The 16,976-nt window shown below is 42.2% G+C and overlaps 1 protein-coding gene across 2 annotated transcripts in view; it reads right to left on the bottom strand.

Annotated features, from left to right (window-relative positions):
- Window positions 1–16,976, bottom strand: part of AQP9 (aquaporin 9) — a 48,479-nt gene continuing 31,503 nt past the window's right edge. Inside the window, exons 3-6 of one of the 2 annotated variants that reach the window (XM_008016456.3) lie at window positions 13,853–13,990; window positions 12,050–12,168; window positions 7,439–7,656; window positions 1–2,819 (exon numbers count right to left, since the gene is read on the bottom strand). In XM_008016456.3, the coding sequence (XP_008014647.1) occupies window positions 2,645–2,819; window positions 7,439–7,656; window positions 12,050–12,168; window positions 13,853–13,990 (650 nt within the window). In that variant the 3' untranslated portion in view covers window positions 1–2,644. The remainder of the gene's footprint in view (window positions 2,820–7,438; window positions 7,657–12,049; window positions 12,169–13,852; window positions 13,991–16,976) is intronic. The other variant, XM_038010029.2, reaches the window with a different exon arrangement.

The following is a 16,976-nucleotide window of genomic DNA, read 5'->3' as shown; positions in this document are numbered from 1 at the left end:
AAGGTAAATCCACTTTCTTGTAAATGGGGGTGGGTTGGGGAGGGAATTTGAGTGTGAACACCTGGAACAAAAGTACTTTTTTTTTCCGTTGAAAAATATCTTCCTGGGGTTGATTTCTTTAATGGTACATTTCCTCTTTATAAATCCTAGTCATCAATCATCAAGTTGTGTTTAATGAGCACCTGTGTAGATCATAGATTCCACAGTTCATCCTCAAAACTCAAATTTTAAGTTGCCCCTTGCTCTAGGAATTATAGTCCACCCCCAAGGCTTGTCCCTGGTTTGTTTGGCACCCTTTTTCCTGGCTGAACTTGAATCAAGGTGCAAGATTTCAGTGTCTTCTCTTATTCTCCTCCCCACCTTTCCTCGACTCCAAGGTCTCCCAACCTCAGCGTTATTGACATTTGGGGCCAAATAATCATTTGTTCTGACGGTTGCCTTTGCATTGTAGGATGTTTGGCAGCATCCCTGGCCTCTAGCCATTAGAGGCCATTAGCATCCCCTTCCCAGTTGTGATAACCAAAAAGTCTCCAAATATTGCCACATTTCCCTTTAGAAGTAGGGAGGGAGGAAAACCATTGCTGTAATCCATGAGGATCCCAAGACTCTGGAATCCTGCCAGGAATCACCTTGCCACTACTGGACATGGTCAAAGAAACTTTAGACCTGTGTGATTTACCCAAGTCAATGTTCTCAACCCTTGCTGCATTTTAGAATCACCTGAGATGTTTACAAAGGACCAACTGGGCACTAGTATTTTTTCAAAAGTTCCCCCAGGAAATTCAAATTTGTGGACACAATAGACAACCTCTGAACTAAACGTACTTAATAATCTTAATACTTATAAAAACCAACCAACTAACCAACCAACAATGACCCAACAATTTTATTTCAAATAGGAAATATCCAGGTAGCTTCAAAGCAAGAAAAAAATCCCATATGTCCATAGACTGTAGAACATAAGTCATCAGAAACATTTCACATTTGCTTTCTGTTATTCTGTTACCAGCACAAAGCAGTTGGGAAACCGAATGCCCTTGGGAATGCTGGGCTTTTTGACAGTTTGAATGAAGGGGCATCCCTTGATATAGAGCATCCCCTGCTGCTTGTAATGCATAGGCAGTGTTTTGTCAAAAGTAACATCTATTAGAGAACTTCAAGGGGAAAAGACTGAGCCAGAGGAAATCCCCTGAATGTAATGTTTGGTGCTGGCAGGAAGGAAGATCAAGACTTAGCAAGACCAGAGGTAGCTTAGGAAGGGAGGACTTCTGATAATGTTTTTCAAGCAAATGAAAGTTATGATAACATTGCTACCACTTTCCTTCATCTGTACTCAGTAAGTGTGGGAATAGACCCAGGCAATGAGGGTCTTTGTATCTTAAGATTGAGGAACATTATATCTAGAGGTGTATATATTCTAGAAGCTGCCAATTCCACTTTGGCCAGCCAGGAAGATTTGACAAAGATTCTCAGCCAGCTCCTGATCTGCTGAAAGGTAGAGGAATGCATTAGATAATGTCCAACCTTCCATGTGCTCTTGGAAAACTCAGCTTATCTTCCCTAAGATTTTGTTTCTTTATCTGAAAAATGGGCAATGTGGCATTTACCTCAGATAGTCATTATGAGGATTAAATTAGAAAATGTGTGTAAAAGTGCCTTGTGAATTGTTAAGCCCAATAAGGTAATATTATCTTCTTGGAGACCTCCCACTCTGAAGATTCAGCTAGACCAAGATCCAGTGGCTTTCAGTTTTGGCTTCTAGGGCATGTATAAAATAACGGACAAGCACAGTTGTTGATATAACTTGTCAAATGTCTGTTCTCAAGTGGGCAATTAGGAAAATACATTTGAGCTAAAAAGACAGAGTGATGTATTTTTCATGACTGAGGTTACAATTGTATTTTAGGTTATTATATACTAAAGACCAGGAAATTAATTGGTGTCCTCTAAAATGCAGGAGAGCAAAAGATTAATCTGATAAATGGTTTCCATTAAAAATTCCATTTGGCTTCTCAAATTCATCTTGTCTCCTGCAGTTTCTGAATGCCACAATGTCCTCCCCTTGTGCCTTCCAGCTGCATTCGCTTGCTCCCTACATCACTAGGTTTGGAGAATATGAGTTTTTATACAAATCCAGTAGCACAGCGTAACTAGAAGCTTAACCCATTAGGTCCCTAATTCATGAATATGTTGACTGAAACCATGGTTTTGTCTTTCAATTTAGGGTTTGGTTGATACTCAGAATGTAATCTTTGTCGATATTGAAGAAAAGGGTTTTGGTGACAGCATTTCAAACAGATAGTGCAGCTGAGACCACCCAAATGAGACTATCATCGAGGTGTGAAGTTATTAGTGCTTACCTAGGAAGAATTCCCATCAAGGATGAAATAAACAGGGCAGGAGAGAAGGCTGTTTCAGGAGACGGTCAGTGTTATCCTGGGGGGATGGGGGTGGGGGACACTGGTAGAGAAGTGGTCAGTGTTTCCAAACTTTTACTCAGATGCTTTTCCAATTAGGTGTCCCATATGGCTAGCAGACAAAACTGGGTGGATTCCACTTCAGGCTTACAAAAACACAGACACTTAGATGCCATCTTTCTGAAGAGAATCCCAAACTGATTGCAAATCCAGAACTGAGTATGCCACTACATGATGACACTGAGTTCATATTTCTCTGGTTTGTCCTCAGATTGTTCAGCCTTAAAGACTGAGTCAGGCTCTGGATGGTGGATTTCAATGACAAGAACATAGATGAGGCCTCCAATGACAGCACCAACCAAAGGGCCCACTACAGGAATCCACCAGAAGTTGTTTCCAGCTCTGAAATCAAACAAGAAATTAGTGATACATTTCTTGGCCTTCCTCCTGGTATTACTGTCTAGTTTTTCACTCACTTGTTAGTCTTTCTCATGCTCATGGTTCCCTCTTAACTCAGCAAGATCTAAGTATAAGGAGGGGTCACTGCAGCATGGCAACTGTCATCCTTGATTTTCCACTACACCTGATTTCAGATGATCTATTTCCTGGTCCTACTAATATTTGTGAGATATTATGTCTTACTTATTTTCCTTTTAGAAAATATAGTGCTTGAGCCCATGGTTAGGATTGAGGGCCCCTAAGAAAGTTCAGGTCAATTACTCAGGAAATGCCTTTCCCTCATCCTGAAATAATGGTGCCTGTGGATTATGAGTAGAATGTGGAGAGATTCCTGGGCATCACTCGTGTATGAGGACAATCAAACTAATCAATCAGGAAATGTTTTTCAATTAATGAATGAATTTTTAAAAAATCTAAGGTGGATGTGTGAATTGCCTACTAAATAGAATTTAAATCCGTACTTATTTTTTAAGGTCATAGCTTGAAGCTACCCTCTGATAAGGTTGTCATGCCATGACGCTCTTTCTTCCGGAAATCCTCAATGTCAGTACATTACAGCAAAGCTATAGTTCTGGGGAAAAGCAGGTATCTTTGTGAGTTGTCAGCATCTTCTTTGGAGAGAGAAAATTCCTGTAAATAATTTCTTAGAAAGGATCAGGAAAGCAAACAAAAACATACAGTATATTGTTTAAGGATATGTACATTTAAGGTAAAAGTATTTTTAAAAAGTGGGAGAATGGCAAACACAAAAGTTCAGGATAAATGCAGAGGGAGTGGAAGACAAGAGGAGTACCCAGAGGCATTTGAGAATTTCAGTGTTCTAGTTGGATTCTAGAAGGACCCAGAGCTGTTCTTTTCATCATTATGCTTAATAACTACACATATGTTCCATGTGGCCTTTTGTGTATCTCAAACTTTGATTAGAAAGAACGATAAAGGAAATAAGCAGGAAACAAGAACCCTGTCCTAGAATCCAGGAGACTAGGTCTAATCTGAAGATTATCTAGAAGGTCTTTGAGCAAATCAAACTCCCGTTCTCCACCGTGAGCTCCACTTCCTCCATCTGCATGGTCCTTTCCACCTGGAGCACCTAAGTTGTCTCTGAAGTCCTCCATTGCCCATGCAGGGTTGATGGAAGAGCACTGAGCCTGAGCACGCCAGCCACCAGATGTCACTCTTACTACACGGCAGTGAGGATGCTGCACTGCCGCTCTCACAGTGCCCTTCCCCAGGCCCCAAATCCGGATGGATTTTTCTAGAGGAGGCACACGGAGGGTGGCTGCTTCTCCCATTTGGCTGTAAAGACTTGAAGTCTTCTTTAGAGCTCAAAACATGAAGGGAGTATAAGCTACCTGTTGGGTCCATCATTTCCTTTTGTGGCAAATCTCTTCCTGTCATTCAGCAGATGAAGGTCCAAGATATCAGCCAGGGTACATGTCCTCCTTTCACTGGCTGGACACTTTTTCTTTTATCAGACTGGACACGTTGTGTCAGGTTCACAGGTCACAAATGGAGGCGCTCAGATGTGGTTACCTGCCTAGCCTAGTCCCATATGCACACAAATAGTGATCATTTGCACACTATGATTCGGGGGATGCTAAGAACATGTCTATGTTAACTGTCTAAAGGATCATCTTTAGAGATTCGTTACTGTGGGTCAACTATTTGAAAAATTTAATAATACTCCTGAGAGCTTTCCCTGATTAAGTCATTAACATCTTAATGTGAATAAGTGGAGAGAACTTTGATGGGAAACATCTTAACATTTAAAGGAAAAACCAAGAGTCGGCCAGGGTCTGTTGACTCTTGCCCTCATCAGACCCTCTGGCACCTCCCTGTCCCTGCCATCATTCCACTGCTTGCCATTCAGGGGTACATGGGGTCCTGGGAACAAGGTAGCCTGTTCTTTCTCTAAGACCTTAGGTGTAGGTCCAAGCTAGGATATCTACTGAGGGATTTCCCTTGGATATAGAACTCTGAGGAAATGAGACACTTTAAGAACACTTTGGAAGCCTGTTGTACCTCAAAGGTTTTGGGGAGAACTTTTTGGTTGAGGAGTACCAGCCAACCCTGCTCTTTCCTAATGAGTTTCTGCTTCCTCACTCTCTCCTTTTTCAATCAGTCTTATAGGATGATGTCAGATTAATTTTGCTAAATTGACATTCTAAACCTGCCAAACTTGTACCCCAAATACTTTGCCACTCCCTATAACCTACAGAATAGGGAGCAGAAAAAACAAAAAACAAAATTCTCATTCCGGGAGTCCAGGTCCTCTATGATCTGACAACTGCCCTTTCCAACTTTCTTTCTGCACCCTTCCAGTTAAACTAGACCACTTGTGATTCTAACATTGTGTCTTTGAATAAGGGTTCTCTCTGCCTGAGATATCCCCTCTGTTGCCTGTTTAAACATATCCAAATACTATAAACGCTCCCACTTCCACTCCCATAATTCTTAAATTTGGAGCTGTAGACCTCTAAACTCCTGGAGTTAATTAGTCAAATCTCTTTAATGGCACTTGAGCACTTTAACCTTGTGTAAGAGCTTCTGCAATAACCTCTTAAATAGAGTATAAATAAAACCGTGAAGGACAGAAACTAGGTCTTATCATCTTTAGCAGAGAGCCTTGAGTAAGAGATCAAGCAGCTGCGTGAATGAATAAATGAGTGCACAGAAGGGAAAAGATCCTGATGCTAGCTAGGGATGTGGGACATTAGGTGATTCCAGCATTTTCCTCCACGTGGGTTCTCCTAACATATACCTAACACAGCAAATAGACATTGGGCAAGATCTCCATCTCTTTCGGAACAACCACGTCTCTTGAACTTTTGAATGAATCACCAAGGAGGGCTCAAAGAGGGTGGGAGAAGAGCATGGTCTCCAAGACTGAGACTCTGGAAGGTGGAATTAAGGGAAACTCATGGGCCAGTTCTGGGCTCTGGGAATAAGGAGATCCTTAGGACATATGTTTTTGATGCTCCATTGGAAGGATACAAGAGATCCACCCTCGTTGGGGACGTTTTCATGTTCTAGTTGTGATCATTCTAGGACAGAATGTCTCAACCACAGCCCTATTAACATTTTGGACTGAATAATTCTTTGTTGTGGGAGGTGTGCTCTATGCATTGCAGGATGCTTAGCAGCATTCCTGGCCTCTACCCATTAGATGCCCATAGCATCCCCTTCCCCCAGCTCCAGCTGTGACAACCAAAAATGCCCGGGGGAACAGTTGCCCACCTCTGGTTGAGAACTGCTGTTCTAGGAGATTTATTGCATTGTCAATTTCTTGAGGACAGAGAATGTCAACTGAGTTGCTCTGCATCCTTCTACTCCTAGGAAGTGTCAGCACATAGAAGTTATTCTTTCTTTTATTCAATACCTTGTTATTGAGCCTTTCTATGAGTTACACCCTGTTCTAGGCACTGGGGATATACCAGGGGAAAGGCTGTCAAGGTACTCGTGGCACTTACACTCTAGGCGCTCTGAGTGCTATCTTTGGTGGCAATTTCAGTGGCACCAGTTATTTTAACTTCTTTTTCATCGTGGTGAAAGGCAGGCCAAACTCCGATGACTCTATGTCTAGGTCATCATTTGGGAACACTCACGTCCTTTTTTCTCACAGGAAACATTAAACTAGAATTTGCTCACACATGTTTTTCCTACTTTTCTCCATGGTAGAGCCCTGTTTCCTGATGAACCAAAGTGAGCTCCTTCCCTGCAGGGAGTTGCCGTGGGTGGATGAGGATGCGCCTCTGTGACTGCATGCAGAGAAAGCAGGAAGGAGTGAAGGGGCAAAGTTTGTCCTAGGAGGTAGGTACCAACTGTTGGCATATTTCCTCAGCACATTCTGAAGTAGAAAGCGTGGAGTCTTGCCATTTCTGGGGCAGAGGCTCGATCTTACGTCTGTCCTGTCAGGAAGTTCTTACTCATATCTCCAGAACCAAGTCAGCTCTCACATTTGCAGTCATGTCTTTCCCAGCTTCCCTGGCAGTTACTCACTCGTTATCTGTGTTCCCGCAGCACTTTCAGGGGCTGCCAGAGCACTTATTTTATTGCTCAAGGCGAGTGCTTTTGCTGATTTGAAATTTCCTTGCTTAGCACAGTGACTAAAGCATAGATAATGCCCAAGAAATATCTGTGGAATAAATGCAGCATAGGTTGCGTGGTTCACGAGGAAGAGCCCCGTAGTGGCATCAGAGGACGCAAATTCTAGTCCAACTTTGTCACACAGTGAATCTGCAGACAAGTTATATAGCTAAAATGTTCACATAAAATCATACAGCAATTGAGGGATTATTATTATGTGGGACAGGTTTATCTCTATTGAATTTACCTAGAGCCGCCTCTCTTTCTCTCTCTTGCGCGCGCGTGCACACACACGCGCGCACATACACACAATCATGCCACAAAATACCAGTGCAGTGTCCCATGCTTATGACCAGAGTGTGCAGTTAACATTGGCGCTGTTGTCTGAACTCCCCTGGATCCCCATGTCGAAGCCCCGCCCCGCTGGTATGGTGGAGCATGACTCTGTCTCTCTCCTCCCCACCACTGTTACTTACCTGAAGACTTCAAACCCCCAGCCTGCCAAGGCAGTGAAAAGTCTGGGACTCAGGTCTCTAGCTGGGTTCATGGCACAGCCACTGTTCAGTCCCAAGGAGGAAGAAATGACAATAATCAGGAGGCCGATGACAATGGGCTCTAGGCCTCTGGGGGCTCCCAAGTTTCTGGAGTCAAAAATGGCAAAGACGATCATGAGGAGTATTGTGGTAGCCACCACCTGGAGAGGGAGAAGTTGAGCCAGGGCTTTAGCCTGCATTCCGCTCACCTGCATGCCTCACAACCATCCCTTCTTACTATTCTACAATATTACAATATTACTATTTTACTTATATTACAGTATGCCTCCTAATAACTGGCATGTACTGGGTAATTGTGCCAGTCTCTCTTCTTTCCACAGCAATTCTAGAGGAGAAGCTAATATAATTCTCATTTACAGATTGGTTACCCTACACACTTAGTAGGTGGCAGTCAGGTTTGGATCCAGAGAGTTTGGCTCCAGAGACTGTGATCTTAATACCGCACTATCCTGCTAAGCTACTACTCAGCTAACTAGAACGGCAAGCTGCAGGCTGGAAAAATGAATGAAAGTCTTGTTCAAATTGGTGAGAAAAGCAATGTGAGATATCAGTAGATGAGTGTGCAAAGGAAATGAACAGAAAATTCCAAAAAGGAAAACAGAATTAGGAAACCAGTGGTAAAAACTCATTTGTAATAAAATAAATCCAAACAATATCAAATGTTAGGAAACGATATCGTTATTTCAGGCTTTTCTAATAGATCTAAACAAGTACTATGCTTTCAAAAGGAAATTGAGCAATAATTTAGCAATATGCATTCAAAAACATAAATTTATGTATATAATTTGATGCTGCTGGATATTTGAGAATTACACCGTGGAAATGATCTAAAACGTGGAAAAATCATTTTAAAATGTCCACTTTAGCAAAATTTATAGTACTGAAAAACTGGAAGCTTTTACTCTTTTTTTAGTCTACTATACAGCCATTAAAAACTATAAACATAAAAGCTATGTAGTAATATTTAAAAATACTTATGACATTAAGTGAAAAAAAATTTGTATGTGCTTTGTGTTTTACACAGCTGTCCCTCAGTATCTGTGAGGGACTGGTTCTAGGACTTCCTGCAAATACCAAAAATCCATGCATGTTCAAGTCCCCGATATAAAATTGTGTATTATTTGTATATAACCTATGAACATCCTACCGTATATTTTAAATCATCTCTAGATTATTATAATACCTAATGTAATGTAAATACGGTATTGTTTAGGGAATAATGACAAGAAAAAAGTCTGTACATGTCCAATACAAATGCAATTTAAAAAATATTTGTGATCCATGGTTGGTTGAATCCATGGATGCAGAATACACGGATATGTAGGGTTGACTCTACTTAAAAACACATAAAAGAAAAATTTTAAGACAATAAACAAAAATGGTAATAGGTATTCTGAATTGGCCAATTATAGCTGGTTTCTATGTTATTTATTTCCCAAACTACTGTTTAACAGTTAAATGATAGCCATTATTTATTGAACATTTATTATATGCCAGGTACTTTATATGCTTTATCTCATTAAAACTTCATAGTAGGGGCCGGGTGCAGTGGCTCACGCCTGTAATCCCAGCATTTTGGGAGGCCAAGGCAGGCGGATCACGAGGTCAAGAGATCGACACCATCCTGGCTAACATGGTGAAACCCTGTCTCTACTAAAAATACAAAAAATTAGCCAGGTGTGGTGACGGGAGCCTGTAGTCCCAGCTACTCGGGAGGCTGAGGCAGGAGAATGGCATGAACCTGGGAGGCAGAGCTTGCAGTGAGCCGAGATCGCGCCACTGCACTCCAGCCTGGGCGACCGAGTGAGATTCCATCTCAAATAAATAAATAAATAAAATAAAATAAAAACTTCATAGTGATGCTGTGAGGTAAATCCTGTTATTATTCTCAGTTTATAGGTAAGAAAACTGCAATAGAACAAGGTTAAGACACTTGTCCAATGTCAAACTTATAAGAGGAAGAATCAGGATGGGAACCAGGCAACTGATTTTAAAGTTTAAGTTCATTATCATTTCATCTGCTTTCCAAAATAATAATGTTAAACTAATTTTTAATATTAAAAGATACAGGTTCCCCCAAGAGCACTCTTCTGTGGAAAGCCTTCTCCAACTCTCTCTTGCAGAGTAAAACCTCCCACCTGTGGGCTTCCATGACATTCTAACTTTACTTCTATCACTGTCCTTGTCACTCTGCAAAAGAATATCTGTTTACTTCTTAGATTGAGCATCAGGCTCTGAACTCATTGAAGAAGGAAGAGCATAGAGCTGTACGTGGCTAAGTAGGTGCCCAGTAAATAGTTATTGGGTGAATAAGTGATTGATTATTAACTAAACCAAGGAAAATGTTTGGACAATATTTAGAGCTAAGCAATTTAGTAATCTTGAGATAAGGTGACCCCAAAATATGGTCATGATGACCAATAACTCTGTTGGGTGTTGACTGACTGATAACTGGTAACTTTTGGAACTCTCTCCAAAGCCTAAGGAATACAGAGAGCCTTCAGAGTTTGCTGATGTTTACAGCATCAGGGTTTTCTAATATTTGCTTTTTCTACTTGACTATGTACACAATAATGGACTTAGAAATCACAGACCTTAGAGAAATTGCAAACTCACTCTGAGACAAGGACGCAATGAAGAAAGCTCAGGATATGGTATGCAGGTCAGCACTGATCAAGATACAGCTTTGGGAGACTGAGGCAGGCAGATTATGAAGTCAGGAGTTCGAGACCAGTCTGGTCAACATGGTGAAACCCTGTCTCTACTAAGAATACAAAAATTAGCCAGGAGTGGTGGCTCACGCTGGTAATCCCAGCTACTTAGAAGGCTGAGGCAGGAGAATTGCTTGAACCTGGGAGGCAGGGGTTGCAGTGAGCTGAGATTATGCCATTGCACTCCAGAATGGGGCAACAGGCTCAGTCTCAAAAAAAAAACTTAGAGAAAAACACCAAAATAACCAAAATTGTCATAGCTCTTCTATGCTCTCTGCTTCAAATTTCTATTATAATATGGCCCCTATACTCCAGTTTCTTATCTAATTATATATTTTTTCTTTTATTTTCTTCTTTTTTTTGCCCAGGCTGAAGTGTAGTGGTGCGATCATAGCTCACTGCAGCCTCCAGCTCCTGGGTGCAAGCTATCCTCCCACCTCCGCCTCCCAAGTAGCTGGGACTACAGGTAAGCACCACCACACCTGGCTAATTTTTGTATTGTTGGTAGAGACAGGGTTTTGCCATGTTACCCGGGCTGGTGGTGAACTCCTGGGCTCAAGTGACTTGTCCACCTTGGCCTCCCAAAATGCAGGGATTAAGATGTGAACCACCATGCCCAGCCCTATCTAATTATATCTTATTTTGCATAGTTTCCTTGTTCAATGCTCTTCCACTAGATTCTAAATTTCTGGGCAGATACTGTTTATAATGCATTTTTCTCATATTTTTCTTTTTATCCTCGTAAGTAACTTCATGAAGGCTCCTATTATCCCCATTTTACAAGTGAAAAACTTGTGACCTAAAAAATTCAGTACTTTTCTGAAGCCATGCAGGAAGCTGGAGGCAGAACAGCTATTTTCATTCAAGCATTCAGACTCTGCATCTTGGATCTTTACAACTCACATTTACTTGTCAGTCTTTCAAGCTCCAGACACAGCGTCAAGCATGTAGTGAGTTTTTAATAAACGCTTGTTGCCTGTTTGATTGATTGATGAAAGTGGAAAGTAAAAAAGCTAAGGACATGAGGGCATAGGTTTTCATCCATACATTGAATGGAGATGGGCATAGCTGATGAACTGGAAGATCCATTTTATACACATACCCATTCTGATCTGCTCCACTGTATAAATCCTGATCATAGAAGCAGAACTTAGAGATACTGAAAAACATAGCGTTCCTTCCAGTGTGCTGACCAAGATGACCAGCAGCCTTCTTGGGACACAGTAAGGGAAGAAGAGTCTTTGGAGTTGACAATGTTAGTCCTGCCACAAGCTGACCAAATAGGTGTGCTATTGGTTACACCACAGTATGCTTGGGTGCCAGAAGCTTGTTTAAATGTCAATAAGGCAGAGATACTTCTAGCCACCTCGAGAGTTTAAATAAATAAACCTATGTACACGGTGAGACGGAGAGGACTGGTGATACCTTAGGCTCAGCTACCACCCTTCATAGTCTTTGATTTGAAATAGAAATGTCTTCTCTTGTGGCCTCCACACTTAGACCACATGTTCAAAAGAGACAATAGTGAAGTGAACTCCATTCGTGTCTACAGGGGTTGAAACATTTAGTCATTCATTCTTTTCTGGATCTCAACTAATGGGAACAAGTGTATGTATTAAAGAGGAAGGAGAAAACTTTTCTGGTGGTATCAGCTTCCTGCAAAGGTAAAACGATTATCAAGAAAGCTTGGGTTATGCCCAGCAACCTCTGCCGTTGGAAATACAATCTCTCCTTTGTGATTGGTCTCGAATTCTCCAATGCATTTCCCTTATAAGAGCATATCTTTTCACCAAAGTCAAGTCTTTGTTGAATCTACACTTACTTGATCTGCAAATGCATTCGCCAGAGATAGATACGGAGCTGGGTATGTTGCAAAAATGTGTGCGGTTGCATTTTCTCCCACGATCAGCAGTTTTCCACCAGCAAAGGACATAAGTCCATCTATGAAAGACAAAACTCCAGCACATTAGTGTTCTCTGGGAAGAGCTGAAGGAGGCCTATGCCAAGCCTTCTGCTAAACAACCAGTCACTCAGGTTGAGCTTGGCATAGCCGTGTCATTTGTCTCTCTCTGCTTCCGAGGAATGATAGTTTTAGAGATGCCCAGGTGAATCCCAGGATGGAGGGTCAAAGGAAGAAGGCCCTTGGCCTCTCTGAATGGCCCACTCCAAACTTGGACAAATTCTTCTTCAATAGGGTCCTGGGAATGAATTCTCTTTTGGGGGAATTCTTGGCCTTTTCAAGGTCAACTGAAAGCCAAAGCGGGGCTTGGTCTTGCTCTAGGAAGAATTTGTAATTCCCAGAGGTCTCTCAGTAACCCCTAATACCACTCCAGAATTTAAGGGTGTTGCAGTATACTGAAGACGCCCTTAGAGCTAGGGGTATGGCAGCCACTGCCACAGCCAGCACTGACCCCAGGCCATTCTTGCCACAACAGCGGGCTCTGAATTTCCCGTGTGGCCTTGAATTCCCTTTAAGCCCTTTTAGACTCTAATTCTCAGAGAGACACTCTATGGGGAAAAGTCCCTTTCCATAACCTATTTCTCTTTTTCTTTTTTCTTCATTTTTTCTCTTTTTTGGAGACAGGGTTTCTCTCTGCTGCCCAGGCTGGAGTGCAATGGTGTGATCCTGGCTCACTGCAGCCTTGATCTGGGCTCAAGCAATCTTCTCACCTCAGCCTCCTGAGTAGCTGGGACTACCGATGTGAGTTACCACACCTGGCTTATTTTTAATTTTTTTTTTTTTTTGAAGAGACAAGCTATCCCTATGTTGCCCAGGCTGGTCTTAAACTCCTGGGCTCAAACGATCCTCCCGCTTCTGCCTCCCAAAGTGTTGGGATTACAGGCGTGAGCCACCACACACCCAGTCCTCCATGACTTCCTAAGGCCTTCAGTTTGGGAGTCATAATGTATTAAGTCTTACCTTGGGTTAGAAGGAAGGAGCTGCTTTAACAGTTGATTTCATGGGAACACCAAGGTGTTTTAGTTTGAAAGGCCTCGAGAGTCATGTAATTCAATTTTCTCATTTTCCAGAGGAGGAAACTGAGGCTAGTCAGATCAGATGACTTATTTAAGTCGCACAGGTATTTACTGAACAGTTAGAACTAAAGTCTGGTCTTCTATCACCAGTACTGTGTTTTTCCCAAGGACTGTTGCAGAGTGGAAGCCCTGGCTGTTTGATAGAAGGACAATGAGGCTCCCACCCAGCTCACATCTCTGCTGTGTCTCTTCCTTCAAAGACATCATCCCAGAGTCCTTCTCTCAATACTTACTGGTCACACCTTTGCCACCAGAAAACACCTCCTTTCCCAGCCAAATCAGAGACAGCAGTGGGGAAGCCACTGGCCTATTGCTTGTTGTATGGATGTTCATGTTGTAGTGCTGGCTTGGCACAAAGACAGGCTTCCTTTAAGTTCTGCTCCCCATTTAAGATATGACCATTTTCATCAAGAGGATTTATGAATTTGCTGGAACAGTAATGTGGCCTCATTTTCTCAAATTTAGAACTTCCTGTCACTTGTAGAACACTTCCTGTCCTTGCTTTTTCTCACCTGTGCCTACCAAGTAATTCTGACTTTCAAATTATGCCCAGCTCTTCCTAATCTTAAGACTCAGGGACTTTACTCACCATAGTAAATGCCAAAGAGGGTTGCGGCCCCCACAAAGGCTCCCAAGAACTGGGCTCCCACATAAAATGGCAATTTGAACCATTTCATCCGTCCAAAGAGACACATTGCAAAAGACACAGCTGGATTGATGTGGCCACCTGCAAAGAAGGGAAGATTGGAGAAGTGAGAAGGCAGGTCAAGATGAAGAATATACAGAAAACCACCTAGAGATCTCAGGTGGAATTCAGTCTTCTAGGTAGGGAACTACTGCCTGTGAGCAGAAACAGGGGTGTGTATGCACATGAAACAGAGAGAGTGTGTGTATCTGAGCAGGGAGAGAGGGAGGACTGATCATTTTCATGGCATCCTTGGATAACTGTTTAGAATGTTTATCTTGATGAAAAGAGAGTCAGGTATAAAAAGAAACTTGATGTGCTCAAGTGGCTCTTTATTAATAGGGTTGTATCCCTCTGTTTATAAAGCAATCACCTCAAACAGATTGATGTAGGTATTAACTTCAATATCTTTCAAAAGTCAATATGCTTATCCAATATATGTATAGGATTTAAATCTATATCTAGCAATTTCTCAGGCCATGACCAGAGGATATAAAAACAAGCTCAAAAGAGATGTATCTTTAAGGGAAAATGACCATGGGTTGCTGAGGGTGGGGGCATAGTTGATTTTGAGGTGGTCACAGAGTTTGAGTGGCTAATTCTCAGTTCCTCTGCATAAACAATGCATTTCTGTCATACACAGAAAAGTAGCAACCGTTTCCTGAGCCCAGCCCAAGCTCCAGCTAGAGAAATCAGCTTCCTTGACTTGCATCCAGCCATAAAATCAAATAGAGAGTTTGCTCTGTGGTTGGTCTCTAACATTTCCAGCTGGCTTTGCTAGTAACAACAAGAGCAGCATTTATCAAATACTTGCCAGACACTATTGTAGGGGTAGTAGGTGCATTTGATCCTCTTAAGAACCCAATGAGATGGGTACTACTCCAGTTAACAGATGAGAAAACTGAGGCATGGATGTAAAGTAAGTTTCTTAAGGCTACATGATCAGTAAGTGGAAGAACCAGGATTCAAATTCAGGTTTATCTGAATTCTAGAGCCTATGTTCTCTGCTATACCACTTCCAGACCATCGTCACCGTGTTTATAAAGGCTTCTCTGCTTTTGTGGGCAGAAAAATAAATAAAGAATTTTTTAAAATTATCTGAACATATAGGCTCACTTTCTAGTGAAAACAGATGTTCATTTGAGGAAGACAGATGACATTTTGTGTGGCGGGGGAATCAGAGACACCACATTGAGATGTGGACTTTCAGGCTGTGGACTTAGTTGTAAACAAAGGAGAGACGATGGTGGTGATAATGATGATGCTGATCCTACACGGAACCAAAAGGTGCACTTGTTTCTAGAAGCCTCTACCACCTGTAGTCCCAGCTACTTGGGAGGCTGAGGCAGGAGAATCGCTTGAACCTGGGAGGCAGAGGTTGCAATGCTCCGAGATTGTGCCACTGCACTCCAGCCTGGCGACAGAGTGAGACTCCATTAAAACAAACGAAAAAAAAGGTTGAAGAAATAATCAGAGGCCTTATTTAGATAGCTCAGACTACAGAGATCTACAGAAGAAAAAAAGTTGCTTGGGGATCAGAAAGGGTATGTCTGGAAGGGTGCTTTGCAAAGCAATGAGGAAAAGGGCTGGGAAGGAGGCAGAAAGGTTCAGAAAGAGAGGTGGACAAGTGGCACCCTGATGCCTCTGGTTAGAGGCCAAGTGGCTGCTAGAAATTTCTCCCTGTAGAGATGAGTGGTCACCCTGACTTATCACAAGGACAAGGCAGAGCAGTGTATTGGAAAGAACATGAGAACTAGAGTCAGTGCACTCAACTCTTGGCTTTGCCAAGCTTGCTGGGACAATCAGATTATTCATATAAAGGGCCTGCGGGCACAGCTGGAGCCCACAGGGCACAAGATGAAAGTCTTAGGTGAGCAGAGGGAACCCCTTCAATGTTCTATTCTATGCAAATCCTCTCCTTCTTACCACCCATACACAATCCTGTGATCAAGATAACCCTCTATTTTGTTTGTTGTGAAAACAAGGCTATTTGCTTTTTCAATAAGTTTATTTTAGTCATAAAATGCTACATCAAGAGCAATTACCATTAGCCTAAATGCTTTGTGCAGGATGCTACATAATTAGGGTATTATGACCTCTGATTGACTGGATTTGACTGGAACATTCCCAGGGGAGCAGGATGCTGTAACTTCTTTACAATAAGGTGATGTTTTATATTTAAAAGACAAATATCTGCTGACCTCACTAGTCGGTGACCACAAAATGGGATCCCATTTATATTTATGCCCAGTATAAATTGGTTACTTTTGGAATTTTCAAGCAGATCTTACAAACCAGTATGTGCCCACAAACCAGTAAGTTAGCTGCAGCCACAGTGAGAAAGTCACCTCACACACACAATCCTCTGCTGTTCCTGCACCTGCTGAAGCTGATACTGATGCTGTTGTCCACACAGATGTCATGATGGGCCAGTGTGTTGTGCTGCATGTTCCCAAAATGTTCCCAAAAGCCACCAGTTCTCAAGGAGCCTGAACTGTGCTAGATTCCAGAGATAGAATGGTAAGGACTGCCTTTCCAGGCCAATGTTATCATTTTCCAGCCAGTCTCAGACACCACTCTATTTGTATTTTAGGGTCTCATAGTTGCTCATAAACATTTTGGTCAGGTCCTGACTCTCACCCAGAAGCACAGCTTCTGCTGAAAGAAGTCCCATCAGTTTTGGCCCTTACTCTTCTAACTCTAGGGACTCAACCCCAGTTTAGGGGCCACAGAAGACTTCACACCATTTCTTCACTCCTTCTTCCTGCTGGTTCTTTCCCTTTTTCCCTTCTACAGTGACTGCAGAAATCCCCAGGTATATCAATGGACACAAACAGATGTGGATTGCAGTGGTGACGGGTGTTAACAACAGTGGTAGGGTCTGGGGCCAACTAATTCTAAGTATCTACTTGATGTTCAGGTCAGGGTGTTACGCAGGCCAAATACTCCAAAACTATGTCTCTACCTAAAAAACGGCTGAAAATACGGCTACATCTACATTACCTGGTGAACGCAGTGGTAGCTTATA

This window comes from Chlorocebus sabaeus, chromosome 26 (assembly GCF_047675955.1).
Source record: "Chlorocebus sabaeus isolate Y175 chromosome 26, mChlSab1.0.hap1, whole genome shotgun sequence".
Taxonomy (NCBI): Eukaryota; Metazoa; Chordata; class Mammalia; order Primates; family Cercopithecidae; genus Chlorocebus; species Chlorocebus sabaeus.
The sequence above is the reverse complement of the archived record's forward strand: the minus strand, read 5'-3'. Positions and strand labels throughout refer to the sequence as shown.